This window comes from Balaenoptera ricei, chromosome 10, assembly GCF_028023285.1.
Source record: "Balaenoptera ricei isolate mBalRic1 chromosome 10, mBalRic1.hap2, whole genome shotgun sequence".
In the NCBI taxonomy this organism is placed as follows: domain Eukaryota; kingdom Metazoa; phylum Chordata; class Mammalia; order Artiodactyla; family Balaenopteridae; genus Balaenoptera; species Balaenoptera ricei.
The window spans coordinates 103,933,259-103,961,097 of NC_082648.1; the positions used below are offsets into that span (position 1 = coordinate 103,933,259).

Genomic DNA, 27,839 nt, shown 5'->3' on the forward strand with positions numbered 1-27,839 from the left:
GTTTAGTGTTGTCCCAGAGGTCTCTGACATTGTCTTCAGTTCTTTTAATTCTTTTTTCTTTATTTTTCTCCTCGGCAGTTATTTCCACCATTTTGTCTTCCAGCTCACCTATTCGTTCTTCTGCCTCAGTTATTCTGTTATTGATTCCTTCTAGTGTATTTTTCATTTCAGTTATTGTGTTGTTCATCTCTGTTTGTTTGTCCTTTAGTTCTTCTAGATCTTTGTTAAACATTTCTTGTATTTTCTCAATCCGTGCCTCCGTTCTATTTCTGAGATTCTGGATCATCTTTACTATCATTACTCTGAATTCTTTTTCAGGTAGATTGCTATTTCCTCTTCATTTATTTGGTCTTGCAGGTTTTCACCTTGCTCCTTCATCTGTGACATATTTTTTTGCTGTTTTATTTATCTTTTATGAGTGGGATTGTGTTCCTGTCTTACTGTTTCTTTGGCCTGAGGCTTCCAACACTGGGGTTTGTAGGCTATTTGGTAGACCTGGGTCTTGGTAGTGAGATGAGGAACTCCATGAGACCTCACTCCGATGAATATTCCCTGGGGTCTGAGGGTCTGTGTTAGTCCAGTGGTTTGGACTCGGAGCTCCCACCACAGGAGCTTCGGCCCAACCCTGGGCTTGTGAGCCAAGATCCTGCAAGCCGCCTGGGGTGGCAAAAAAGAAAAAAAGCACAAAATAAAAAATAAAATTAGACTGGGAAACTAACAGATATGTTAGGAAGAATATAAAAGTAAAAATATAGATGAATCAACAACTGGAAGGTACATCAGTACCACGATAGTAAAAAAGAGGAGAAGGGAAAAGAAAAAAAAGGTGTGGGGGGGAAAGGCCTTGGCTGTGGAGGGCAGGGCCTAAGCAAGGGCGAGGTTTGGGTGGTGGGCGGGGCCAATGCTCAGGACCCACAGGGCTGGAAAAGGCCCTGGGGACTGTGGGTGGGGGGATGGGCTTAGGCTCAAGGAACAGAAGGGGCCCAGGCGTGCCCCCCACCCCTGGTCTCATGGGGCAGGGACCTCACCTGGGAGCCCAGCAGGCTTCCTGGGCTCGAGTGGGCGGGGCAATCACCCTCCGCTTCTCTCCTGCTCCTCCTGGATGGCTCCTCCCGCCTGCCTCTCCTGATCTCCCCGGCCTCAGGGGCGCTGATCCTGTCTGGCCTCCACTTCTCCTCCCCCCTCAGTCCCCCTACGTCCTACTGGTTCACTTGTGGGTTCCTCCCATCTCCTTGGGCGCCAGAGTCCCCCACCAGCGGCCGGCAGGTGCCCTAGTTGTGGAGAGACGCTAACTCCGTGTCTTCCCACACCGCCCTCTTGACTCCACCTCCCCTATTTCAGTTTTAAAAAGGAACATTTGAAGATACTCAGCCTCAGCAGACATGTAAATCTGGTTATATCTGTGCTTGGTTTTTCTCAGAACACTTAAAATCAGATCTTAAAGAACTGCTTCACAGACTAGTGAGTTTTCCCGTGGGGAAGGAAACAGACACAGAAAGGGACTTCGGTGCATAGTTCCTGGTGGGGCAGGCCCAGCGGAGGGGAAGCGGGAGGAGACAGGCGCGCCCACCCCCTAAAGGCCCGTGACTCCTTTGCAGGCCAAGGCCTGCTGGGCTCTGCCCTCAGCTGTGGAGGGACCATAAAGCTGAGGCCCGGTGGGCCGGGGGGAGGTGGAGAGACCTGGTCATTAGTCAGCCGGCCTGGACCGGATGGCCAGTGAGCATAGCCCAGAGGGAGTTCTCTCCACACTCTAAACTGTCCTAGGGCTGCCTGGGGAGGCCAGAACCACCAGCAGAAATGCGCCTTCTCAGGCTCATCCAAGCTCTGCTTTCCCTTTCCTGGAGGAAAAATGGGGACAAATCCTTCCTACCTAATCTTAGCAGTGTCAGATTTAGCAAATAAAAATATGGAACACTCAGTTAAATTTGAATTTCAGATCAATAATGAACCATTTTTTGTTCGTTGGATGCAATATTGGGTACGTACTGAAATCCAGAGTTCACTGAGCCTCCTGTATTTTATCTGGCAACTCCACAAAGGGAGAGTTCAAAGTTGCGTCAAGTTGGAATTTAAACTTAGTCCTAAGCTTGAGGCTGCCCTCTTCTCCTAGAGGTTACAGGTGGCGATGAAAATACGGCTCACACATGATGGGTCATTTGAAATTAAAGTATACACGTGTGCACACACACATACACGCCAGTAGACACACACACACCCTTACATGTATATGCACACACACGCACCAGTATACACACTCCCCCACACCAATGCACACATACATGCACACACACACACACCGACACACACGTACACACCAACACACGCACGCACCAATGTGCACACACCCCTCTGCGCTCATACATGCCCACTTTAGATGTGGTTCATTTTCTGGGCGGGGCTGCTGTGCTTGAGGTTAGTTACTTTCCCATTCTGCCGAGGGGCAGACTGACCTCGTTACACGTTCCGGCCACCCGACATGTCCACAGAGGGGCAGCCTGTCTCCCGGGAGGGCTTCTTGTTTATGCCAAAGGCTTGGATTGACCTGTACACCAGCTGAGCTCATTTGACTTTCCTCAGTGCAGACATTGTGATGAGGCTGGTCACCAAGTGATTTTTTTAAGTGAAGTTACTCCTCTTCATTTGGTTGGATCAGTTTCTGACTTATTAATCATTATGCTCTGAAAGGCTGGCTTAGGGCCCCTCGACCGTCTGGTGAATATATTCACAGTCGCCCTGGGGATGGTTGGATTTTTTTTTCGCTGACCTTGGATGATGACCTTCGGAGATGTGTTGTGTGTCACTCAAGTCCTTGCGCACAGCCGCGCGGGGCTGCCCGTGCCGCCCGGGACACTCACCTGGTTGATCCCTGCCCATGAGTGCAGGCGGGCTTGTAGGAGGTTCCTGCCTTCCGCCTCCTAACAAGATCCGCGTCTTCCTCCTCTCTGGTCCACCCTCCACGCTGCTGCTGATGTGACGGCAGTTGGACCTCGGGACTCGCGGTGCGGTGGCCGCCAAGGCCCTTCGCGGTTTGATCCCACACCCCTTCATCCTGCAGCCAGCTTTAGGCCGTGCTGAAGCCTGGGGCTGTTTATTTTTCCTTAAGCACGACATGTGACCTCAGCCGTGCTGGGATCCCTGTTCATGTTGTTTCCTTTGCCTGGAACGCCGCGGCCACCCCCCACAGGCAGTTAGGCACCCCCCCTCCCCATTTGCTGTGCGTGGCAGAACAGGGCAGTGCTCCAGGCTGGGGCGGGGTTTGACGGGTGGAGGGAGGGCAGGCAGGTGGGATAAGTGACAGATGTGACTTTGGCCTTCAGGGAGCCCACGGCGGAGGAGGAGACCCGCCGCAGGACCAGGACATGCTGACGCAGCCTGGGGAAGCTCAGTGGCCCCGTGCTCGCCCACCCGGTGGGCCTGCTGCCGTAGAGGGTCTACGGGACGCCCTTCTTTAGGCCGTAGCCCGGGAGGTGCCGTTGACAGTCCCAGGAAGATGTCACTGTCACCCTGGCCTAGGGTGACACCAAGCCCCTGGGGCCCTGTAGTTTTCCTCTGAGATGTCCTTCATGGTTTGGGGCCACCACCAAATACTCCACGGCCAGCCCGCTGTGACAGGGCTGCTGGGGGCCCGGAGCGTGTGTGCATCCCTCCGCAGGGCGTCTGTGGTGCGCTGGGTGGGGTGGGGGCCGGTGTGCGGTCTGCAGGCCTGGATGTAGACGGCAGCCTGCCCGCCCCCCGGCCCCGTGCTCCTGTGTTTCCCATCCTTCCTCTGAGGCTGTGGAAACCCTTCCCTTGGGGGGTTGTCCTGGGTGCTAAAGAGCAGTGACAAGCTGGGGGCCTGTAAGCTGGTGGGAACCTGAGGGACGGGTTGACCTCCCACTAGGGGGTCAGAAGGAAATTAGACGCTAGAGTTTCCGTCCCCTGGTGACAGGGGCTGCTGGTCTACGAGCAGACACGGGAGGCAGGCTAAGCAGCCGAGGAGAGAAGGTGGGCCCTGCTTTGGGCTCCTTGGAAACCATTCCTGAACGTTTCTGGCTTGTCCTGAACCACCACTCAGCACAGGGCAGGACTCTGGAGGCTGGCGTGCGTTCAGATTCTGGTTCTGTTGCCTCAGCGGTGGGTGTGGGTGGGGAGTGATGGCCCCGCGGTGGCCATGGTTTCCCTGGGAATGAGAGTCAGCGCAGGGAAGATGCTTAGGACGGTGCCTGGCCCGTCATGAGCCCAGCCAACTTTGTACCTGTATCATCTCACCATCATTTTTATCACCTGCGTAGCAGGCGGGTAGCCGTGGGTGGGCTAGCACTCCTTTGGTGGGATTAGTCTGGGGCCTCTGCTCCCTGGGCAGGCGCCTCTGTCCACCCCCGGATGCCCGTTAGCGTGGCCGATACTGACCCAACGCAGGGGGGCCAAGGGGAGTGCCGGCTGTCATTATTATTAAAATTTACACTCTCACCCTTCGGGGAAGAAATGCCCGAATGCACTCCTGGAGAATAGTTTTATCTCGGTGTGTTAAAGGCTTAATCTGCGTGTACATTTTCCCTTCCCTGTGTTTTTAAATTTAGGTTAAATGCGATTTTAATGAAATTTCTCTGAAAGCTGTCTCGACTACATTGTAAGGTTAAAATTGACTTATTCTTTCAAGATAGAATTCAGTTACAGCTAGTAAACTAGATTCAGCTTTATTACCATCCAAGTGAAAATATTTTTATTACTGCTACAATGTAAGCCGTCGGAGAGCAGAGGATAAATCAGCGGAGGGGCCCTGGCCCATGGAATATTCAGTGCGTGACAGTGAGAAATAACAAGCTCCCCTCCCCCGCTTGCATCTTCATTAGGGCCCGGAGTGGCTGATGGGAGCCGGGAAGGATGGCGATGTTTCCTTTGAGGCGCGGGGCCCTGGTGGCGGGCAGAGCACCCGCGTGACGGCAGTGCTGTCAGGCACGGGAAGTCACGTGGGCGCGGCGACTCCTCTGTGTGTCCCTCACCAGCCCGTCTCCCTGTCTCGGGCCAGGGCTTTTCCCCCACGGCCAGCGTCCTTATTCCGGTGGCTCCGTGCTGTGCCTGCCTGAGGCCTTTGGACAGCAGGTGGCCCATGGGTTCTCACTCTCCCAGGGCGTGTCCGGCTGATTTAATGTGCCTTCAACTGAAAACCCACATGGCTATTTGGTTGCATTTTTGGGAAGAGGGATCTATTACTCAGGCCAAAAAAATCAAAGAAGGAGAGGAAGTTTCCCGTAATCTAAAAAATAACGTATTATGAATAAACCCCTGGGTCTAGTTCAGCCTCCATCACCGACTCTGAACTTGGTTGCTGCTGCTGCTAATAATAATAATGATAATAATGGCAGCTGGCATCCATTAGGTGCCAGCGTACAAGGCACTGTTCTCGGCTCTTTCTCTGCATCACTGTGCTGGTTTTTCACAGCGCCCCTATGAAGTGGTGAGTGACCATCCCCATTTTGAGAGCCCTGCCCCTTCTCTGGCCTCAGTTTCCCCTCAGGCCGGATGATCTCCATGTGGCCTCCAGCTCTGCCCACCCTGCATTGGTACTGAACATGGGAGAGCCCACTGAGCTGTCTCCCAACCGTGCGGGGGACCCGGTGGTATCCTCGGGCTCTGAGTCACGCTCGTCCCCGCCTGCGCCCCAGATTTCCTTGGGGAGCAGCAGCTTGTGGCCGCACCGTGGCCGTGCCCGCCGCCAGACCCCTCATGCTCCGCCCCTCTGGGGACTCCTGGCCGCATCTCGCGCCCCACGCGTGCAGGGTGTGCTCCGCGCCCGTTGGTGGGTGAACAGTCAGGTGTTTGCTGTGCTTCCTGCACAGGGGGGCGCCCTCAGCGTCCGTGGCTTCGAGTTGCTTCCGTAGAGTTTGAAGATGAAGCTCCCCGTGTACAAAGTGCAGGTGTGGGTGGGTGTTAAAGCAGTTTCCGTGTTGGTTATTCTAGTCTCTAGATGTTTGTTGCACCACATGGGTTTCCTTGGAGGCTTTTGTTTTGCCTGAGACTCTCAGGTCCCCCTCCTCCTGCCCTTCAGTCCGTAGGATGGGCGGTCGGATACCTGGGAAAGCTCGTAATATGTGCCAGTGTAGCCCCTGCTGCGGCTACATCATTTGTAAAAGGGACAGAAAAATGCTGCATATGCAGGACAGACGAGCAATTCCTGGCTGAGTCGCTGAGAGCCGACCCTCTCGTGGCCGTCTGAGAACTGTCCGGCCTCAAAGTGAGTCCCCACTCCCACCCTCCCCCGCCAACCCCACCGCTGGCCGAGCTGGGCCTTCCTCGCTGGGACCCGAGGGCCTCTCGGACTTGCTGGCTTCTCCCGCTAACTGACCTCTGTGCTGCTGTAGAGACAGCGCTTTCTCTGTGCAAGAGCCTTGATCCCAAGTGACCATCTTCACAGACATTTCCCACCACCCCCAGGGGTGTCACGTCATCGGGGGAAGGGCGATGCCTGCCAGAGAGCTCGGAAGGACTCGGCTCCACTGTGCTTGAGGGGCTGTACCGGCCCGACGTGAAGGGTCAGTGGCTCAGGGGTCCCCGGGCTTAGCACCCCTGTAGCCGTGCTGGACGGCCCCGCCCTCCGCCCTCCGCCCTCCGTCCCTGCCCCTGCCAGCCTTCGCTGCAGGAGCCCGGTCCCAGAGGCTTCCCCACCGTCGTCCTAGGGCCTGGGGTCAGGCCTGTAGCCGCCTCCAGAGCCTGAGTGGTGTGTGGGGGAGTCGGGCTGGGCCCTGCCACCTGGGACCCTGCCTGACCCTCTCTGGTTCCCCACTCCCTCCTTTCTAGGCCTCCCTGTCTCCCAGACCTTTGTGTTTTCCTCCCACCCCCCGAGCAGGTGGAGAGGGATCTGTTTCCTTAAAATCAAGGGGCAACTCTCCTCCCATGTCTGGGCTGGCAGGGTCCCGGGAGGGTCTTGGGGCTGGCGGCCGGCAGGTGGGACTGCACTGACATGCCCCCCAGGACAGAGCGGGGTTTTTAAGACCTGGAGCTGAGGCGTCGGTGGCTTTGACCATTGAGGACGTTCTGTCCTGTACGAGCAGACAGAAGGTTAACAGTTGCTCCGGGAGTTCTTCCTTCCAGGCCCGCACTTAGCACCGGCTCGTAAAAGACTCCCCGTTCACAGGCGGGGCCCTCGAGATGGCCGGGCCACCACCACCCAGCCCGCTTTACGGCCCCAGGAAGTGGGTGAAGGTGGGCTGGGGTGGGACGGGGAGGCGGATCGGTGCTTGTGTTAGAGATGCTGCACCTGTGTCTTGGCCGGCCCTTCTTCCCGGAACCACCCGGAGGTGCCAGCACGGAAGGCCACGTGGGGATTACTGGTTCGCCTTCGGCTGCTCGAGTGGGGGCCTGTTTACCTGGGATGCGGTGATGACCACCCAGTGGGTAGGGAAAGGCGAGCACGCGAGGCCTCCCGAGCAGTGAATTAGCCGCCTTTCTCCTTAGTGATGCTATCTTTGTGACCCTCCACCCGAGATTGATGTCCGAGGTTTATTGCCAAACCGAGACGAGTTAATTAAATTGTTAAGTAGAGACTTCCAAATAAAGCGATTCTCCTTGACCTTAAGAAGAAAAAGTTGTCTTGGTTTTGAATGTAGGCCATCAAGTCTGCTTTTGAAATGATTCCCCGAAGCCATTTTTGTTCATGGTTACAAGCTGCTGGAGAGAGTGTGGGTGGCTTTATCTCCCTTACTGTAAAGAACCAACGTCCCTCTGAAATCAGGAAGGGAGGCCGCCCCGGCAGCCGGGCTTTTCCACGCGGGGCTTGGTGGAAGGAGGACAGTTTATTGCACGGGGGTCAGACTCCTTTCCACAGTAATAAGCCCTTTCAAGAAGGCAGAGGAGGCACGTGCTGTTTCTGTGAGGGGAGACCTGAGATGGGCCCTCGGGGCCCCCCGTACCTCAGGCTGTGGTCCCTGGCGGGCCCACCCTCAGAGTGCTTTCCCTGGCCCATCCGAGCACCAGCTCCGCCCTGCACACACGCCCCCATCACCGCGCAGGGGACAGTGCAGTCCTCCGTGCTCTGCCGGGCCCGGGTCCCCCCCCACAGAGAGCCCTGGTGTCACGTCTGCGGTGGTAGCCCTCCTGTGTTCTGGGGGGTGGGCAGGATGGGGAGGGCCGGGGTGCGGGCACAGGCCGTCCAGCTGCTTCTCGAAGCGCCCCACTCTGTCCCAGCACCCCCTCCCCGCCTCTCTCCAGGGCCCAGGGCTGTGGGCTCGCCTCTTGGCTCCGCGTGGCCTGGGCGCAGGCTGAAGCTGGCCAGGCCATCGGGGGAGCCCTCTTGTCCGTCTGTCTCTGTCTCTCTGCCTTTCTCTGGCCCTCGAGTGTTTGCCCCCTCCTGTCGCTGTGCGGGGTGCCGGGAAGGAGGAGAGGTGCGCGCAGGCGTCAGAAGCCCCTCTAACGGCCTCTTAAGCCGCCCTGGTCCAGGCTGGGGTCCCGGACAGGGGGTGCCAGTGGTCTCCGCCGGGCGTTGCCTGGGAACAGCCCCGCACCCAGCAGCAGTGGGAGCGCTGGGGCGCTGGGCACTCAGCCCGTGATGCTCTGCCCGCAGCAGGCACTCGGTGCGTCACCCGTCCCCACGGCTGGTGAGGTCAGGGCTGACGGGATCTGCACCTGACACACGGGGACTGAGGCCGCCAGGAGCGTTCTGCTCAGGTCACACAGATGCAGTGTCCCTCCGTCCACTCTGATGAAGTGTCTATTGACCCTGGAGCCCATGCTTGTTGCCCCTCGGCCCGGGCTCCTGAGGGCCCCTAGTGTGTCCCTGCGTGTGCGTGTGTCCACGTGTGCGTGTGACCGTTCCAGTCTCTGGTTGGCGCCCTGCCGAGGGGGCTCTTAACACCCCTCCTTGGAACCCGTGACAGCGACAAGGAGACCCACTCCCCCCATCTTCCCCAGTGCGTGGCAGCCAAGGGCCCTGAGCTGGACACTCATGCAGCCGGCTCTCTGGCGCGTGGGGACACGCTGGCACCGGGCGGTGAGAACGTGGACCTGCGGCTGTCCTCTGCAGCTGGCACCTGGGGGGCACCAGAGACCAGCAGGCGGTTAGGGGCTGGGGCGAGACGGGCACAGAGAGCCGTTGTCACAGAGCTGCCCGTCGTGTGTACCTGGGAAATGACACCGTGCGACGGGACTCAGGGCTGAGGGGTGCGGGTCCCCACGTGGCACCTGGGGAGCCTGGAGGGGGTCACTTTGGGTATCCTCACATTGTCAGCTGCGTGGGGAAGGTGTCTCTTCATTTGATCTGCGCCAAGCAGCCTGAGGACAACGAATGCTTTTAGCTCCATGCTAAATGGGTGCCTTGCCGGGGTGTGCGGACACCGTGGCCCACCTCATTCTTACACTTGGATGCCTCCCTCCTGATGGCAAGGAGACCTGCAATTCCCTCCTGGCGCCCTTATGCTCACTGTCTTCACACCGCCCCCGGGTGTGGAAAGCGCTCCAGCAGGAACGGCATCCTGGCCTGAGACCACACGTGTACAGGCGTTCCGGGTGAGCAAGGTTTCCCGCGGCACCACCCGTGTGGGCTGTTCTGCGTCGTTTGCTTGCTGCCAACAGCAGCGCGAGAGCCAGGGCTGGGAAGAGCGGCTGGGACAGGAAATCCAGCCATGCTGGGGGGTCTCAGCAGGTAGGATGGGGGCGGGGAGGGCTGGCTCCTTCCCGGGAGCAGCCCGGCCCCTGGAACGTGCTGCGGGTCTCGGTTGTAGGCGGGCAGGGTCAGCCGAAGGCCGTTGTCTTCCTCCTGCTCGTCCCCTGGTGGAGAGCGGCCTCTGCTTATCTGCCACTCAGGCACCTGCAGAGCCCCGCCTGGCCTCCCGAGCCTCCGCTGAGCCCTCCTCACTTCAGATGCCCCCGGGCTGGCCGAGCAGCTGAGGGTTGAACTAGGGCCGCCAGGAGAGTCTCAAACACCCGTCTCCCTGGTTCGGTCCTTCCCTGCTTCGCAAGAGCCCAGCCCTTCCCGGTAGCACGGGGCTTCGACGGCTCATTAACACTGTGTGCACTTGTGTGCTGGTGCCCGAAACCCTGGTGCACCCCCTCTGTCTTAGCACTGGGAGCCCTGGGGGGGCCTTCGGAGAGGCCCCCTGAGCACTTGCTGGCCTGTCAGCCAGCCTGGTCAGGGCAGCCCAGACCCTGGTGTGGGTGCTGGCCTCCTGGCGGGCAGATGCCCGGTATTCATGCCCCAGGTCCCCCGCTCCGCACCGTGGTCACCTGGCTGGCCGGCTCACGCCTGAGGAGCCCCAGGTGGATGTTTGGGGAAGCTGCCTTCATGGCACCCACCGTTGAGTCTTTAGTTTACGCAGGTGTCCCCTGGGAGGAGGAGCCCCACCATTGGCTCATCCCGAGGGCCAGGCCAGGAGCGGCTGTGTGTGTGCAGAGAGCACCCAGCCATGCAAACCTCAAGGCCACCAAAGTGTCACAGGCACTCTCTAGGAGTCGAGGTGAGGGCACTGAGGAAGGGGGCTCAGCTCCAGGGTGGAGAGAGGTCAGAAAAGGCTTCAAAAGGGCAGTAATGCTTGAGCTGTCTTGAATGTGGGGAGGCACGGACCAGCCAGTACCAGGCGTGGGGAGTCTCAAATCGATGTCAGACTCAGACACATGTTTTTTGTGGCGTATTCTCAGTCTTAAAGTGCATCAGGAGAGAGGGAAGACTTCTGGGAAAGCTGTATGTCTTCAATTTCATTGCAGACTTGGGTGGTGTCAGGGCTGGCCGCCTGCCCACAGCGAGCTGAGATCTGTCCACAGTGCAGCTCGTTGAGATCTGCACGCCTCACCAGCCCCGCCCTGTGTCCCCTCTAGAACCTTGTACGGGTGTGGGGGGATGGAGCCGAGACCCATCCGCCGGATCTGGCGTCGCACCCACTTCCTCTCTTCTCTGGGCGTGGCCAGGGCTGGGGGCAGGGAGCCCTCATGTGGCTTGTGGAGCGGTCGGTGCCCCGCGATGTGGGCTCCGTCTCCTGCACTGTGTGGAAACAGCCCCAGTTTGGGGTGTGTGTTGAGGTGCTCGTGAGCACACCTGTGAAGGGAGCATGACTTCATACCTCGTCGCTTCAGTTCTGTGTCGCTCCGGAAGAACTCGTATTTTGAATGATGTTACTGTCGAAAACATAGACCTTGACACCTCTCCAGGGATGGAAAGATGGTGTGGGTGGTGTCAGATGAACGCTGTTTCCTTACAACCTGCTGGGAAGCTTCATTCCATCCCGCTCTCGTGTTTATGCTGGGGTCCTGAGAGTGTGGTGGTGTCCCTGTCCCCCAAGGCCAGGTGTGCCTGGTGTGACCTCCTCCCGGGGGTGTACTGCCCACTTTACAAACGGGTGGCAGCCTGTAGGGTCCGACCCGCCGTCACCGCCACCCCCCTTCTTCCTATATAACAAGCTAGCGACCCCGCGGCCTGGCCTGGGTGTTGAACTAGCCTTGGAGGAGTGACCTGGGGGGAACGTATGTGCAGTTGGGCCCCTGCCCTGATGTCTGACTGGATCTGAACCCTCAGGGTCGTTTAATGCTGGAGGAAGTCCTCTGCTCGTACACCAAGTGCCGCGTGGGCGCCCCGCAGCACACTTCTGCTACTCCCTGCCAGGGTGAGCGCCAGACCCCCGTGCCGGCTCAGTTCTCCAGGAGGTGCCAGCCGCACGCCCGTGGCCCCCAGGCCGCCCGCACTTGTGACCCATCAGTGATCAAGGCAGCGGTTGCTGGGGCCCCAAGGCCTGATCCCTCGCTGGAGCAGCTCACAGCGCTCAGGAGAGCCGGCCAGGGAAGAGGGGCGCAGGGTGAGGTCGGGAGGGTCCCGGGGACTCGGCGCTTCCTCTCGGCCCTGGAGTCAGGGCCTGTCGCCCTCCACAGTTCACGTGTTCACCCGCTGAGCCCGTGCGTCCGGAGTTTTTACTGGGGCTTCCTCACGTGGGCGTGATGGGCCGAATCACGGGCCCCCCTGATGGAGCTCAGTGCCCAGCTCCTGTCGTGTCCTGAGGTCCGGCCTCTGCGAGCCCCGACCCTGAGACCCTGGGACCAGGGGCTGTCACCTGTGGCCCCGTCAGAACACGCGTGTCCCCTGTGGCTGGAGGGGCAATGCGTCGGCTGGTCTCAGGTCCTGGCAGAGCCCCTGCCCAGAGCCTGGCCGCCTTCCCACTGTTTGTCTAGGTCCCCGTGTCCTGAGTCCGCTCCCTCTGCCCCTTTGCTCGCTGCGCTGTGATGGCTGAGCAGGGTCCGTGGGGAGCCTGACGTGGGCCCGTGGCCCGAGGCCTTGGGAGCCGCGTCTGCTCTCGGGTGCTTTCTTGAGGCGGCTGAGAGCTGGCTCCCTGTTTGGTGGGGGCCTTGTTCGCCTGCTCAGAGCTTCCCTGGCGGATGTACTTCTGGAATGAGGCTTAGCTGCCCTCCCTCCCTCCTCTTGGTCTGGCACCAAGAGAAGGGCTGGGAGGGGCCTGGCACCTGTGTCGCATGCCCACCGAATGGCAGCCACTACCCCGGGACTCTCCCGAGAGGGTGCTGTGAGGGAGCTGGGGCTCTCCCCGTTCCAGGGAGGGCCTGGAGGCGCTGAGAGCCTAGAGAACCTTCTGGAAGCTGACCTGGGATCTGAGCCCAGCTCTCCTGATGCTGTAACCCGAGGTCTCTCTACTGTTCTCCAGTCTGACCTGGGCTCTGCTCTGCCTGAGGAAGAAGACAGGCCCGCTCACTGCATGAGCGTGTTGTGTGCGTGGGGAGTGGAGTCACGGGTCCTGGGTCCTGCGCTGCTTCCTTCACTCCCCACGTCTGCCCGCCCGGTCCCCTCCCAGCTCGGGCCCTCTGTCCTCCTGGTGGCCTCTGAGGGTGACCCCGGCAGGTCTGTCTGCAGCGGGGAGCCCTGGACGCTTCTCCCCCGGGAGCTGCTGGGCCGGGCGTCACGCGTGTCGTCCTCCGTCCCGCTCCTTCCTCCCGCCCCTTGGCACAGCCCTGTGCCCCGGGTCCTCGGCCGGGGGTCCTGGGCGTGCGGCTCGGCCCTGCCCGTTTGGGGCTGATGCTTTCTTCTAGCTGTTTGTTCTTACCATCCATCAGCCCTGGCAAACGAGGAGGGTGGGTGAGCCCAGAGCAAGGCCTCCTTGGCTGCAGAGAGGCCCGCGTTCACTGTCAGAGACTCTTGTTTTTGTTCTTCTTTATCTTTTTAACTGGTTAGAGGATTGAAATCTCCATGCCCCCCACCCCAAACCAAAGCCTGTTCGGGCCTTGCCCAGCAGAAGTGGGTTGGGGGGTGGCTTGGGGCGGTTTTCCTTGTCAGGTATCTACGTGTGAGCAATTAGGTTCACTCTTTGGGCAAATAAATCTGAGCAGTGCCTGGCCCTGCATAAACAGTGCCTATTCTTCGTGCCAAGTCAACGGGATACATGTTTTTTTTCCTTTTTAGCATAAATCTTGGGGCACAATCTGTTTGTGTAATTTATTTTTGTTTTTAATGAAGAAGACAAGGTGTTGCAGCAGAATTTCCAGCCTGCAGACGTGCTGTTTCAGGTGCTGGGAGAAGCGTCCGGCACGTGCTGGGCGATGGGCACTTCCTGTGCCTTTGTGGCGGTCTGCCTCAGAAGGCCTTGATAGAGAAACATCTCCTCAGCCTGAAAGATGATAATTACATCTGCCTGCTCACTCATTCCACATCCCCTCTAATTTCCAGTGAAATGGAAATTTCAAATGCAGAATTACCGCTAACCGAGTTACCTTTATCAGTGACAGAGCATCTGCTCACAGTTGCTTATAAGAATCTTTCCAGCACATACATTTGTGCTCCGATGTACATAAATGGAAAATAATGGCTGGAGTTTAGGCGTCCATGTTTCAACACATTCAGAGCAGGAGGCGGCCTCTCCGGAAGTTCACTGTGTGCGTTAGGAGGTGGGCGGGGGCAGTGGCCGTATCACTCTTCATTGTGGCTTCCGGAGAAGCCAGGTCATCAGTGAGAAACGGCCACCTCCACGTGACCAAGGAGTGCGTCCCGCGGTCCTGGGATGGCTGCTCCTGTTGGCCTCGAATCAGCTGGGGTGGCCTGGTCGTGGGTCGGAGCCTGGCGGCCGAGGCGCGCATCCCCACCAGGTGGGCCCGGGGCTGCCTGCTTCGCTGCGGTCGGGAGCTCGGGCCCTCAGGACACTCAGAGTCGGTAACTCTGGTGAAATAGACAACTCGGAGGCTCAAAGTTGCATTTTCTTTCTGTCTCTCCTGCACGTTGCTGAGCTCGTGGAGGGCAGGACGCCGGCCATGTCTCCTCTGTAGCTTCACTGTCACAGGCGGAGGGGTACATGGAGACCCTGAGAGCTTCCCGGAAAGAGCTGATGAATGAGCAGCCTCTGTCCGCGTCCTCGTGGGGTTGACGCTGTGGCCCTTGCTCTGCAGAGGCCCCGGCCGTGCCCAGGGTGCTGGTACCCGGTGATACCGGGCGGGTCTGTGGGCCCATCTAGCATCGTGAGGTCATTTCAGGGCATGGAGAGGGACAGTCCTGAGTCTGCCGCTGCCGCGTGCACCCTCGGATGGGCCACCTAGCGTGCTCCTCGCGTGGGCACAGGTCCCGTGGGCGGGAGCTGGCCACTGGGCTGTTGGTCCTCGCGCTCCGGCTGGCATGGGCTCCACTGGCCGAGCCTGAGACGGGGTGGCGTCCGCCAGCGCCTCGTGGGGCGGGCCTCAGGTGGGACTGCCGGAGGAGAGAAGGGGTTTATTTTTACTTGTTTGGTTAGGTTCCTTCAGTGACAGATGTTCCGGAAATATGTGTTTAATTTTGCAAATCAGTTTGCTCGCCAGTTCACGTTACAAAGGTGTCGCGTGCCTCCTGGGCACTTGTTAGAGTTGCTTGTTTTCCCCGCTTGTAAACGGTGACCTTCTGCGTCAGCCGAGGAGGCCAGTGGCACTGTGGGTGCAGGGACGTGGCTGGGGGACTGCGGGCAGCTCGTTCCACGCCACCGCCCTGCCCCCGCCTCCGAGCGCGTCCGGCCCCGGCCGTCACTCCACTCGACCCGCGAATGTGCCGGGCACACGCCACACGCCGGGCCTGGCTCTGTGCCAATCCCTGGGTCCAGACAGGGTCCCGCCCCACGGGCACCGCGGTCCAGGGGGACCCTGAAGAGGGCCTTTGACGGCTCGTCAGCTGGCGGGCCGACACCCAGGGCTCCACAACCCGTGAAAAGTCACCTGAATCCGCGAGGGTGAACTCGGAGCGGCCCCGCCTTCCGGATTATCAACACCCGGCGAGCGCCTGGCGTGGGGTGGCGTCGGTGCCCCGCGCGGGCCTGGGCAGGAGGCGCCTGGCCCTGCCGCCCGCTGCTCTCTGTCCTCGGCCCCTGTGTCCCGTGGAGTTTCAGTGGCTAGTGAGTGGCGGGTCCTGGAGCTCCTGATCGCCCAGGCCTGTCCTGGGAGCAGCCCCTGCGGGTCCCCCTCCTTTGGGCGCTCTGTATTCAGGAGGCGGTTTTCTCTTCGGAGCTGTCACCGCCCTTCCGCCCGCTCTGCCCCCGCTGCCGACTGCACTCGTGGAAGCTCACTGCCCTGTTTCTGTGTAAAAGATCCTTGTTCAGTAAATTGATTCATTTTCTGAACTGCCGGTTTCCAGGTGTTGATGGTATTCGCGTTTCCCGTTGGCCGGCGTGCTCGCGTCGGTGCCCAGGCCTCGGCAGGGGCTGCCGCCCTTGGGGAACAGGCACAGGGGGCCACTCAGGGCCCCACGGAACTTTCCAGCTTTGTAGCTGCTGCTGTTTTCAGCTTAGAAATAAATCTTAATTCTTTAAAAAGAACAGGACGTCCATCGCATTGCTGGAAAGCTCCGCAGTATCTCGTCGTGGAGAAATAGGAGGAGGGGGATAACTGAGAAATGGGCGGTTTATTCACATGTTCAGTTACCCATTTTCTAACTTCATTCATTCCCTCATTCCCTCATTCATTCATTCACCCGTCGTCTGGCTCACGCTACTGGGCACCTAGTATGTCCCAGGGCTGCAGGTGCGGAGGGGTCTCAGGCACCACACCTGCTGTGGAGCAGCTCACGTCCTGGGGCGGGCTCGGCCCTAAGCAGCGAAGCCCGGGCAGTGTGACACAGGGTCTGGGGAGGCTGGCGCAGGGGGAGGGACTGGGGCGGTGCCCGGGTGGGGCCTGGCCGGGCACACAGTGTCACCCGAGCGGGCGCAGTGCTGGGGGCCGAGGGCTGAGAAGGGAGGTTCTGGCCCAGCTGGTCCTTCTTTGTCTGCCAGCTGGTGTTTCTCAAACTGTGGGCCATGTACGGGGCCCTCACGACGTCTGGAGGGGAACCCCCTCGTGGTATTAGGTGGCCCCCGAGCTTACAAGCTGGGCACACGGGGAGGACACTTCCCCTTGCAGACCCCGGGGCTCTCCTCGGTGACAAGCCGTGTGGCTCGTTTGTGCCGGGGCTGCCGCCCTGGAGGCTCCACCGGCTCTGTGCTGTGGCTCTGCTCCCACTTCATCCTCCGCTGGAGCAGGAGGGGACCGTTTTGGGTCGTGAAGTGAAGTGAACAAGTAAGTGTGTTTAGTACAACACAAGCTGATTAGAAGCTGTAGAGCGGACCACAGAGCCAGCCCTGCCCTGCGTGGGGAGCCTCTCCTGGGACGCGGACCCTGTGTCAGAGGCTGGAGCCCCGTCTTCCTCTGTCTCTGGGGGCCCGGGTGCCGAGTCCTTGTGTAACTTGTCCCTGAGAGGGCTCCCAGCACAGGTGTGTGGCTGGCATGTAAGAAATCTTCTGGAGACACAGAAACTCAGATCCCGCCGGGAAGATTGTGATCCAGAAAGTCGAGGTGCACCCGAGAAGCTGTGTTCTAACAGCCGCCGAGATGAGGATGACGTCTGGGAACCCCTGAGGTCACTGTCCGCCCACACTGCAGCCCTCTGAGCTGGCCTCGCGCTTCCCTGATGCCCTGGCTGCCGCTTGTTTGTTTGCCGCTTCTAGAACTTTCGTCGGGAGCACTGAAGGAGCTGTACACTTTTTCAGGGTTGCCTCTCAGGGCAGGCGGGGAGCGGGGGGTGAGACCAGAGGAGGAGCCAGTGACTCCGGGCACGTTCCTGGGGTGGGGCTCGGGGCATCCCAGACGGGGCGCATACTCCGCCCGCGGGAGCTGTCGTGGTCCTAGTTACCGTTACCGCCGTCACCACCCGTATGCCTTGAGGAAGAGAGTCTGAGGTCTTGGAGTGAAAGTTCCTTTTCCGTCCGTGCTCCTTGAGGGCAGTGGCTCAGCTGGTTGGAGGGGTTCCGAGGTGGGCCCGGGGCCTCAGGGAAGGGGCAGGCCTCCGGGGGCTCTCCTGACAGCCGCGGGGCCTGTGTTTGTCCCTGCAGGGCAAGTCCACCGGCACCTGGACCAGCACGAGGTGAGGTACCTGCAGTTCGCCTTCCGCTGGATGAACAACCTGCTGATGCGCGAGGTGCCCCTGCGCTGCACCATCCGCCTGTGGGACACGTACCAGGTGAGCGGCCCTTGCACCCCCCCTCCCGCGGGGTGCCCGCGGCGGGAGCCGGGCCAGGTCCTGCCCCCACGAGGGCCCGGGCCATGTCCTCGGCACCTCACCTCCTGCCACCTTCTGCTCTGGGTCCCTTTGCTGTGCTCGATTTTGCCTTCAAAGCATCCTTCCACTGAAATGCGGTCTTTTTAAAGTCCACTTCTGGCGTTCTTGTCATCTGACTAGATGTAAGACAGGGAAAAGAACTTTCTGTAGTTTTACCTGTAGCTGGATTTCATCCCGCTGTGCAGTTTGCACTTTGGCAGGTGTAACTCCAGCGAGACTCTGAGCTGCATCTACCGGACACACTCACGCTCAGGACTCACACCTTGTCTGTGTTTTGAGTCACTCATGATAAAGATTTTAAAAAGTCCCCGACAGATTCAGTGCGCTGTGAAGTTTCCTCCTCTCCACAGCGTTTTCTGGAACAAACCACCTTTGTTCCCTTGAGTGTCACGTTGCTTATTCTAATGCCTCTCCAGTTTCTTGGAGATGTTTGCTGCGGCTGAGGCCGTGCCGGGGGTTCCACGCTGGCCTTTCCTCATGGCTCATGGCGAGCAGGCACCTTGTGTGGACTTGGAGTGGCGTCCCCTCGGAGGCTGGCTTTCCTTCTTAACTCCGGGAGGCAGGGTTTTCTTGCACTGGGCGTTAGCCCTTCGTGGGCCTTGGACTGGGCAGCTGCCTTTGGAGGCTGGGAGAGGGGGCCCCAGGCCACGGGCTTCTTCGTCGGGCAGCAGGAGTCCCAGGCGCAGGGTTGGGCTCCCGTGCGTTGACGTCCACGAAGACGGCAGTGGGGGCCCGGGGCCCCGAGCAGGCTGGAAGGGCGTCGCCCCCCGGCCTCCTCATCAAAGGAGCCCTTGGTCTAGATGGTGCGATCGTCCGTGGGATGGGGACCTCGAGCTGCTGCCCTGCTGGCCCCCATGCCCGCCAGCCTTGAGTTCTGAGCACATTTCTCCCAGGTCATCAAGAACAGTAGCCTAGAGCTTTGTTCCTCATGCTGGCCCGTGTGCCTGTTTGCCTGTGTGCCCGTGTGCCCGGCACGGGGTCTGTGGCTGTTTTTGTGGCTCTGAAGCCCTGTGTTGTGACTTTGCTTTTTCCTTTTTGCAGCTGTATGTGCTAATGGTGTTGGCTACAGAAATTATGACTGGTCAGTAGCTGCACCCAAATCCCCCACTTTGGTTTTGCTTTCGTAGGTACTTGACAGCTGCAGAATTTCTAGCCACTCACATTTCCTGGGATGTAAAGCCTTTTTTGGGGGGTTGTTTGGTTAAAGTGGCCATTGGCCTGGTGCTATCGATCAGGTCTCAGTTACGTCGCAGGAAACAAAACTTCATATCCCGTAAATTTTGAACGCTCTCTGCTAGTGATAGGTTACACTGAGATCCTGACCCCCCTTATTAAACACAGAGTTCCCTGTGATACTGTCCCCATTATGAATAAATTAGATATTAAGTCAGTCGCATTTTGAGGAGCAGAAAATGGATCTGCACGTCTGTGGTCCTGCACCACTTCACTAAAACTCCTAATAGATATTAAAACTTTAAGCACAATTGTGGCATCTTTATTGAGTTAATTTTCTTGAAATTAAATTTTGTTATGAATCGACTCATTTGTACCATGGACTGATTGTTGAACTGACGGGACCCTCGTCATAAACCTTTTCATATCTTAAAAATTGGGGGTATTTCTATTTTACAGGCCCAAGTAACCATGAAATTGCATTGCGTCTTTTGGCAATGAAAATACCTAGTAATCATAGGATGGCAATCGGGTGATTACTCTCCCTTCAACTAGGGTGTTTATTAGCTGGGCCATTACAGGTTTCAGTAACTCTTTAATCCCTTACAAGGTAGCTTAAAATCCTCTTGGGACATGTGTCAACAAAAGGCTATCCGTAATCTGTCCCAGGCCGTGGGCTAGATGGTGGCACAAAAATGAATGAGGGGCATTAGTTACAAGGAGGAAAAAAGGCGATTAAAAAGCGCAGATCATGCAGAAGTAGCCCGAAGAGCGGGGAGGTGAGCCCTGGGTGCATGATGTGCCCCTTACGAGCAGGGCGCTGGGTGCGGGCCGCCGTGGAGGCCGCCGTGGCAGAGCAGCCGGTCCAGCTCCCAGGGGGAGCCGGGGGGAAGGGTGCGTCCCACCCGCGATAGCTGGAGCCGACACGTGGATTCTGAGGACCTCAAATGAGAGAGAAAACTCTGGGCCCGTGTGCTGTGCTGTGGGTCCACGGCCGCAGGGCTGACTGAGGCCGTTGGGGCAGCGGGATGCGCTCCGTCCCGCCCGTGTCCTCCCGGCCCTCGCTTCCCCTCCCGTGGGCTCCCCTCCACGTTCCCGCTCCGTGTGCAGGAGGCGTGGGCTCCCTCCCTAGCGAGCGAGGGCCCCACGGGGCTGACGGGAGAGCACGCGGGTGTTTCCGGGCCACACCTGCCGCCTCCTGCTGCCACCTGGACGGTGAAGCTGAGCCCGGCCCTCTGGGTCCGGCCTGGGGGGCCAGTCCCGGGCTGCGGAGGGCTGGGGCAGCAGGCCGGAAAGCCACTCGGCTGCGCGTTTCAGGGGCCTGGACTCCAGGGCACCCTGCCTGCTGGCGGGCACTGAGCGGCGCTTCAGCTCTCGCCCCTCTGCACTCAGAGCCGCTCTGCGCCCTGAGCCTGTGTTCCAGCCTTAGCAGGCCTCCCTCGCGGTCTTTGGTTTCACGCACCTTCTCTGGAATTGCTTCCCTGTGGAAGAACAGCCACAAATGCGGCTTCTATTTTATTGTAACGTGGGTGGGCCCCGGACGGTGGCCATGGCTCGGGGCTCGTGGGCCTCTGCGTCCCTGCGAAGCCCAGGGCCTGCTCCGGGGCTGCTCCTCGGGCGTCTCCCGGCAGCGGCCGGCGCCCTGGGCGCAGAGGTGGGTCCTAGGGCTGCGCTCCCTCCCCGCGTCCCTGGCTGCACTTTATGTCTGGGGGCCTGGTGGGAACAGGCAACTGACTCCAGGGACCGCCACCCCCGACCCCCGGGCCAGCCCCTCCCCTGGCAGTTCCTGGGACAAAAGCCACCCTTCTGTCTGAGCCGCTTGACCTCCTCCCAGACCATGGGAGTGGGTGTGCCTGTGCGCTGTTGAGGAGGGTCCCTGGCCCCCGGTTGCTCGCTCTCTGGGGTGTGCACCGGGGCTGCAGTCCCACCACGCGGGCGGGCGAGGACCGCGTGAGCTTCTCCCGGCGTCGGCGGTGCGGCAGCCCCCCTCCCCCACTGTGAGTGGGACTGTCCTCCCCCCTGGGGGACCTGCCTGGGAGGAGACAGCCAGAGGGGTCGGCACCTGCTGATTTCCTGAAAGATGGGAGATGAAGTGCGTTTTCTGGTTTGTATTTCTTTTTTCCTAAATGGCATTAGTATGTCGGCCAGCTCAAGGTTGCTTTAGCTGTTCGGGGTCTTTTGTGGTTCCATACAAATTTTCGGTTTGTTTTTCTGTATCTGTGAAAAATGCCATTGGAATTTTGATAGGGAATGCCTTGAGTTGCTTTGGGTAATATGGACGTTTTCACAGTACTAATTCTTTCAATCCACAAATGAGGAGTGTCTTTCCATTTATTTATGTCTTCTTCAATTTCATTCATCAGTGTTTTTTAGTTTTCAGTGAACAGATTTTTCACTTTCTTGGTTAAATTTATTCCGAAGCATTTTATTTTTGATGCAGTTGTGAATGGGATGGTTTTCTTAATTTCTCTCTCCAGTAGTTCATTGTTAGTGTATAGAAATGCAACCGAGTTCTGTATATTGATGTTTTTTTTATCCTGCAAGTTTACAGAGCTTGTCTAAAGGTAATGAAATTATCTCACAGAGGTATCTGCACCCTCATGTTCATGGCAGCCGAGATATGGAACAACCCAAGTGTCCATCGATGGATGAAAAGATAAATTGTGTGTGTATACACGTATGTATGTCTATATATACATGTGTACACACACACACACAACGCAACATTATTTGGCCTTTAAAAGGAAGGACCTCGTGAGCGTGGCCGAGGTGGCTTAGGGAGGGTCTAGGGGAATAGGCGGGGCAGCCGGAGGAGGGCGTCCCCCGGGCAGGAGGGGACACACCCGAGTGCGAGCCAGGGAGAGAGGCCCAGAGCAGCAGAAGGCTCTAGGATGACGGGACCACCCAGAGGGGAGCCTCTAGGCACACGTGGGTTTTCCACACTCGAAAAATATGACCAGTGTGACCGAGGAGCTGAATCTCTAGTTTTCATTTTAGTTCACTGAGATTTATGTTGAATAGGCCCACCCAGAGTAGCTGCATGCAGCACTGCTCTGGCAGCGACTGGTGGAGTCAGCGGGTCAGGACCCGTGGGCGTCGGGCAGCAGCAGGCAGGGTCAGGACCCGTGGGCATCGGGCAGCAGCTGGCACGTCAGGACCTGTGGGCATCGGGCAGCAGCGGGCAGGGTCAGGACCCCTGGGCGTTGGGCAGCAGCGGGCAGGTCAGGATCCATGGGCATCGGGCAGCAGCAGGCAGGCCAGGACCCATGGGCATCGGGCAGCAGCGGGCAGGTCAGGACCCGTGGGCATCGGGCAGCAGCGGGCAGGTCAGGACCCGTGGGCATCGGGCAGCAACGGGCAGGTCAGGACCCGTGGGCATCGGGCAGCAGCGGGCAGGTCAGGACCCGTGGGCATCGGGCAGCAGCGGGCAGGTCAGGACCCGTGGGCATCGGGCAGCAGCGGGCAGGTCAGGACCCGTGGGCGTCGGGCAGCAGCGGGCAGGTCAGGACCCGTGGGCATCGGGCAGCAGCGGGCAGGGTCAGGACCCCTGGGCGTCGGGCAGCAGCAGGCAGGTGCAGGACCCGTGGGCAGCAGGCAGCAGCGGGCAGGTGCAGGTCCGGCAGGGCAGTGACTTGAGCCAGCCCTGGGGAGCATGTGAGGAAATGGACTTGGCTGGAGCCCCCTGTCCTCCGAGAGGTGCGGCTGTGCAGGGAGGGGGCCGCGTTGGGAAACCCCGGGCATTTCCAAGCTGATGGGCTTGTCGGGAGAACCGAAGAGGTGGGCGCGCTGGGTGGTGGACATCTCTGCCCCGTCCCTCCTTCCCCGGCGCCCCAAGGCCGATTCAGGAGGGTGGGCTCCGCTGGGACCTGTCTCGGAATGAAAACATCAACAGCTTTCTGGAATGGAAATGTGAGAGCCAGGCTCTCAGAACAGTGATACCTGTTCTCTACATTCTAGTAACTTCCTTCCTTCCCATTCCGGCTCTGGCTGAGGTCTTCCCATCACTGGCTGATACTCGGGGCGTGAGCCCTGGTGGAGCCAGGGCCCCGGGCCAGGGGAGGGGGCGTCACAGCCTCGTGTCCACGCAGAGGTGACGACGCGTGTGACTTCAGGAATGGCAGTGGCCCCCACCCCATCCCGAGGACTGCGGCTTGGGTAGGTGAGGGCGTGCTGAGGGTCCCCACGGAGGCTGTTTCCCACAACCTAGTGATTGTGTTAGAAGAAAAGGAAAAACTTCCTTTTGCCAGGTGAGTGTTGCAAGGTGGCTTCACTGGCTTAAAGCATTTATTAAATTCCTTCTTAGTGGCGTCTAAAGGCCACTGGAGTTCTAATTAAGAAGGTATACATTCTAATTAAGAATGTATACGTACTGCTCGTGTCCCCGAGTGCGTCTTTAGGGGCTGGCTGTTGACACAGGAGAGGAAACGTGGACACCCACACATCGGGGCCTGGCTGGCGAGCGGCTCCTTTTCTCACACGAGCCTTGGAGCGGCCTGGGCTGGTGCTCCCGGCCCTTGGCCCTGGCTCTTGGCACACACGCCGTCAGAGGGAAGTGGCAGGAGGGCATTTTCTACCAGTAAAGCTCCGAATCGCTCTTCTGTGGCCAAATGGAACATAAGGATTTGTTTGGATGTTCCACGTAAGCCCCGTGGATACTGAGACCTCTGGGACTCTGGCAGAACGGCCTCTCCATCCTAGCCCAGCGCTGCCCTTGTAGCCTTGGGCAGGTCCAGGGTCCTGAAGCTCAGCTCCTAGGATTGCTGTTGGGACTGAAGGAGGAGTTTCTAACACAAGGATCGGCAGACAGGTCCTGTAAAGGGCGAGGCAGGCAGGATTTTGGGCCCGGGGGCCATGTGGGCTGCACAGGTGCGCCGCTGTTGGGGCCCAGGGGCAGACGCGGCCTCGCCAGCCAGACTCGTGGGGAACTGGGTGCTTCCCGCGCGGAGCTTAGAAAGCACCATGCACACGGTGGGCGCTGGGTAAGAGCCCTTTTCTTCCCACACCGCTGTCGCCGGTATCTTGTAAACTGTAGAGCTGCACAAATTCTGGGTTTTATTGCCGGGCTGTCACTGTTATCAGCCAGTTTTTACAGAAATTGGAACTGAGGTCTCGGAGCTCAAGTGACTTGGCCTCTGCGTCATTCCAGCGGCGTGTGGCCCAAGCAGGGTCCCCCCACCTGGGCCCCCGCCGTCCGCGCGTCCCCGGCCCTGGCCGAGCACTCTGCCATGTGCGGGGACAGTGGGGCTGCGGTCTGAGGAGCTGGCACCCTACAGCTCCCTGTGTGTGAGGGCGGGGGACCGAGCTGCAGCCTTCCTCTCTCACGCGGTGGCAGGGCTGTGTGTCGAGCTCCTCCAGGGTCCTGGGGGCCTAGCTGGGCCCCTTCTGAGATGCGGCCCCGTGTCTCACAGCTCCCGGCCGCGCCAGTCGGGGGCAGGGGCAGGGCAGGGCCTCCGGGCCCGTTGAAGGCCAGCTGCCAGCTGCCCCCTGACACGCCAGGGCCCCCGCGGGCTGCCGCGGAGCCCTGCATGCCCCGAGACCCTGAGCTGGCTCTGATCCCGAGATGCCGCGTCTGCTGCGGCAGACGTGGCCGCTTGCGCCATTTTAGGTGAAGTCTCCCCATTGGTGCAGCCTCCCCATCCTCGGAGGCGGTGAGCGAGCCGTCGCCAGAGGTGAGGCCGCCCCTGCACTTCGGCAGACTTCCCGGCCTCCCGGGAAGGAGCCCGGCAGTGTGGGACCCCTGTCGCTGGCCGGGCCCCGGGGTCACAGTCAGTGCTCGTTTGTTGGGCGCCTGCTGTGGGCCTGGCCCTGTCCTCGGTGCCGGGGACCCAGCCACGGAAGAGGTGGGTCCTGATCTCACAGAGCCCGCTTCCTGGCCAGGGAGCCCAAGCAAACCCTGGGAAGAAGGTGGGCCTGGCTGTGTGTGGGGAGGTCGCAGGGCTGTGCAGCCGGGGCGGCTGGGGGAGGGAGGTGGTCCGCAGGAGGTGGCCCTGCAGGGCCGCTGCTCTGTGTGACGGGAGCTTTGGGAGGGGCTCTCGGGGAAGAGCATTTCAGGCTAACGGCATCCTGAGAGCCCAGCCGGGACAGGGGGCGTGTGGAGAGGCCCGCAGGCTCCAGGCTCCAGGCGCGAGCAGAGCTGGATCTGCAATAACCAGGCACCACGTGTGACTGCCCGATGCCCAGGCATCTCCAGGCTGGGAAATCTGGTGAAGGGTACAATACGGGTGTTTCCAGACTTTACGTACACCCTGAAGTTTGAAGGTGGAGTCAGAGGGACGGGCTGAAGAGTGAGAGACGAGGCTAGGTCAGGGGATGTTTCTGGAAGGGCCTGCAGTGGTGCCCGCTGCCGGGTGTCCGTGTCCTGCCCTCCTGCGGGCACCGCCACCTAGTGTGGGCTGCAGGTGGTGACTCGCTTCCTACAAGGGGATCCAGCAAGCGTGTGGGGATGTCACCTCTGAGACTGTGACCCCGTCTCTCTGCTCCCACCCTGGCTCGCTCCGAGGGGAGCTGCTGCCACGTTGTCAGCTGCCCAGAGGGGAGGACCCGAGGCTGCCATCAGCCACGGGAGCGAGCCTGGGGACACGAGAGGACCACGGCCCCAAGCTGGCCCTGGGCTGAGCCTGTGAGAGGCCCTGAGCCAGAAGACCCAGCCGAAGCCAGGTCTGAGCCATGCAAACAGCAAGATAAGGGATGCCTGTCCTGCTCCGGTTCATGGAGTTTGTTAAGCAGCAGGAGATAATTAATGCATTCGTGTCTTGGTGGCAGGAGATGGTTCAGGTCGCGTTTACTGGGTTGGGCAAGATGGGGTGGGATAGACTGGAGAGGGCGTGGGAGAGAGGAGTCCTGTCGGGCTTCCTGTGTTGGCCCTCGAGGGGAGGGGCCCTGGGCAGCTGACCGAGGCCTGGCGCTTGCTCCGGAGACTTGCAGGCAGGTGGCAGGAGGTGGCAGCTGTCGGCGGAGAGGCGGGTTGTGGAGGCCCGCGGCAGATGAAGCCCTCAACTGGGGCCTTTGAGTTTTCAAATCTGTCCTTGACGTCCACACAGAGTGAGCACGGTGTTGGTGCCCACTAATGCTTTCAGACGAAAAGAAATTTTTTTGCAAAGGTTGGGAGGCGGGGGGACGTGCCTTCCCAGAAATAACTTTGAATTTGGAGATCAGCCTGTCAGTCCATGGAATTGCATTTAAGTTCTCATTGGAAATGCAAGTTAGTTCTACTAATAACACTTTTCTAAGCCCAAAAGGGGCGTATCTTCTGATGTCCTACGGGCATCTGTCTTTCCTTCTATCCGCCCTTCTTTCCCTCCCTCCCTCCACCCAGCTACCTGCCCACCAAGTACAATGTGAACCCTGGTGCACAAAGAACAGGGCGGGGTGGGGCTCCGGGACTCCATTGAGACACACGAGGCAGCATCTCTGCCCCCTAGGGGTCCGCAGCCTGGGGCGGAGGTGGGCGCGTGATGTAGTTACAGCCCAGGCAGGAAGCGCTGTGATGGAAGTAATGAAGTAGGCGCCGGGGACTTGGGGGCACCGCACGCTGCCCAGGGGTGCTGAGGAGGCTTCCCGAGGGGACCTTGAGGGTCGGAGGGTGCGCGGAGAGTTCTTGCGGAGGACGGGGCACAGAGCCGGCTCGGAGCGAAGCGGGGGCAGCTTGCACGGGAGGGAGAGCGTGTTCCAAGGCTGGCAGAGGCAGGTGGGCACGGCTTGCGCTGCAAGGTCTGTGCTGGGTGTGGTCGTTCCCGGGGTGTCTGGGGGCCGGGACAGAAGAGGGGCCTTGAGGGGCGGCAGGCCCACGGTCTCATCCGCGGAGGTGGGCCAGCTCTGTTCCCAGATGGTGACTTGACCTCTGCAAACCTTGGTTTCCAGTCCGTAAAAGAGAACAGAGCCTGCTCCCGTGGCCACGCCTCTAGCCCCACCTGTGATGCGTACCTGGCGCTGCGGCTGTCCCTCTCATCCCACCCGTGCAGAGTCCCCATTGCTGCTGTGAGGGCCGCCTCGGGGCTCTGGTGAAGGCGCCGGGCGCTCAGCTCTCGGTCATGGTTCTCGCCAGCCCCGCGTCCTCCTGCTGGGCAGTGGCGGATGGAGCCCTGGGGCCCAGGGGCAGAGCTGGCAGGGCGGCCGGGCATCCTGCCGAGGTGTTCGCGTGGGCGCGGCGGAGGGGCCGGGCGCGGCGGAGGGGCCAGGCGTGCAGGAGGGCCCGGAGCTGCAGGCTCTGCCCCGTTGCTTGTCCAGCCTCGTCTTGGGGTCACTCCCACCTTAGCGACTGGTGCTGCGTTCAGACGATGTGCAGGCTTTCCCGAGGCTCCATCCTCTGTTCCGTGGTCCTGCCTCTCCAGGGGTCGTTGGGACCTGCTCTTCGACTCCTCTGGAAGGTGGCCCTGGGCCTTCACACCCCGCGGTACCCTCAGGAGTGCGGGTTGCGGCGCCTGGTGGTGGAGAGCACGCTCGGTGCAGAGCCCACGGGGTGCCGAGCAGCGTGCCAGCGCGCGGCTCTCCCGAACCTTCCAGGGCTCTGCAGCGCGATTCTCAGTGAACCAGGCAGCGGTGAGCCTGATGGATTGGGTTAATCTAATTAGACTGGAGAAGCAGGTCTCCTTACGACATACTTTTTCATAAGCCCATTAAGGTTTGAGGTCGTGAGCATTTCACGTGGGCCCCCCTCCAGGAAGCAGGCATAGATCACTGTCCGCCGGAGAAGGGTGTAGAAAGGAGCATATTCAGTGAGACCGTGCTCCCTGCTAAGTTTGCGGGGAGGAGCTGGAAGAGGGCTGTACCCCCTCCTCCAGAGCGGCATTGAAACAGTGGCCTGGGGATTTAGAGGTGGTATTTAAGAAGTATGGAGAACGTCCTTAGTGACTCTAAGATTTTCTTTCTTCATATCTCCATCAGGATGGGTTTATCAGAACTTATTCAGGGCTTGGGGACTGTGGCGATGTCTTCCCTCTGCAGGCCTGGTTCAGGCTGAGTGAGACCTGTGCCGCTCAGTCCTTGCTAGGGGTCTGCGCATCTTGTCACTCCCCTGTAGGTGCACCACCGACCCCTGGTCCTGGCAGGCTGTGGACTCTGGGACAGGCCCCCAGTCCCTTAGTGACCGGTTAGATGCACCCAGGGGATGACCAGGAACAGCCGGTGAGTGACCGAACCACAGAGACCAGATGAGGAGGGAGAGACC

The 27,839-nt window shown here is 59.8% G+C and overlaps 1 protein-coding gene across 3 annotated transcripts in view; it reads left to right on the top strand.

Annotated features, from left to right (window-relative positions):
• The window catches only part of TBC1D22A (TBC1 domain family member 22A), a 318,315-nt gene that overhangs the window by 222,827 nt on the left and 67,649 nt on the right, over positions 1 to 27,839 (top strand). For 2 of the 3 annotated variants that reach the window (XM_059937194.1, XM_059937196.1), the window contains one exon: positions 17,274 to 17,401. The exons of the other annotated variant lie outside the window; for it this stretch is intronic. In XM_059937194.1, the coding sequence (XP_059793177.1) occupies positions 17,274 to 17,401 (128 nt within the window). The remainder of the gene's footprint in view (positions 1 to 17,273; positions 17,402 to 27,839) is intronic. 3 annotated transcript variants of the gene reach the window in all.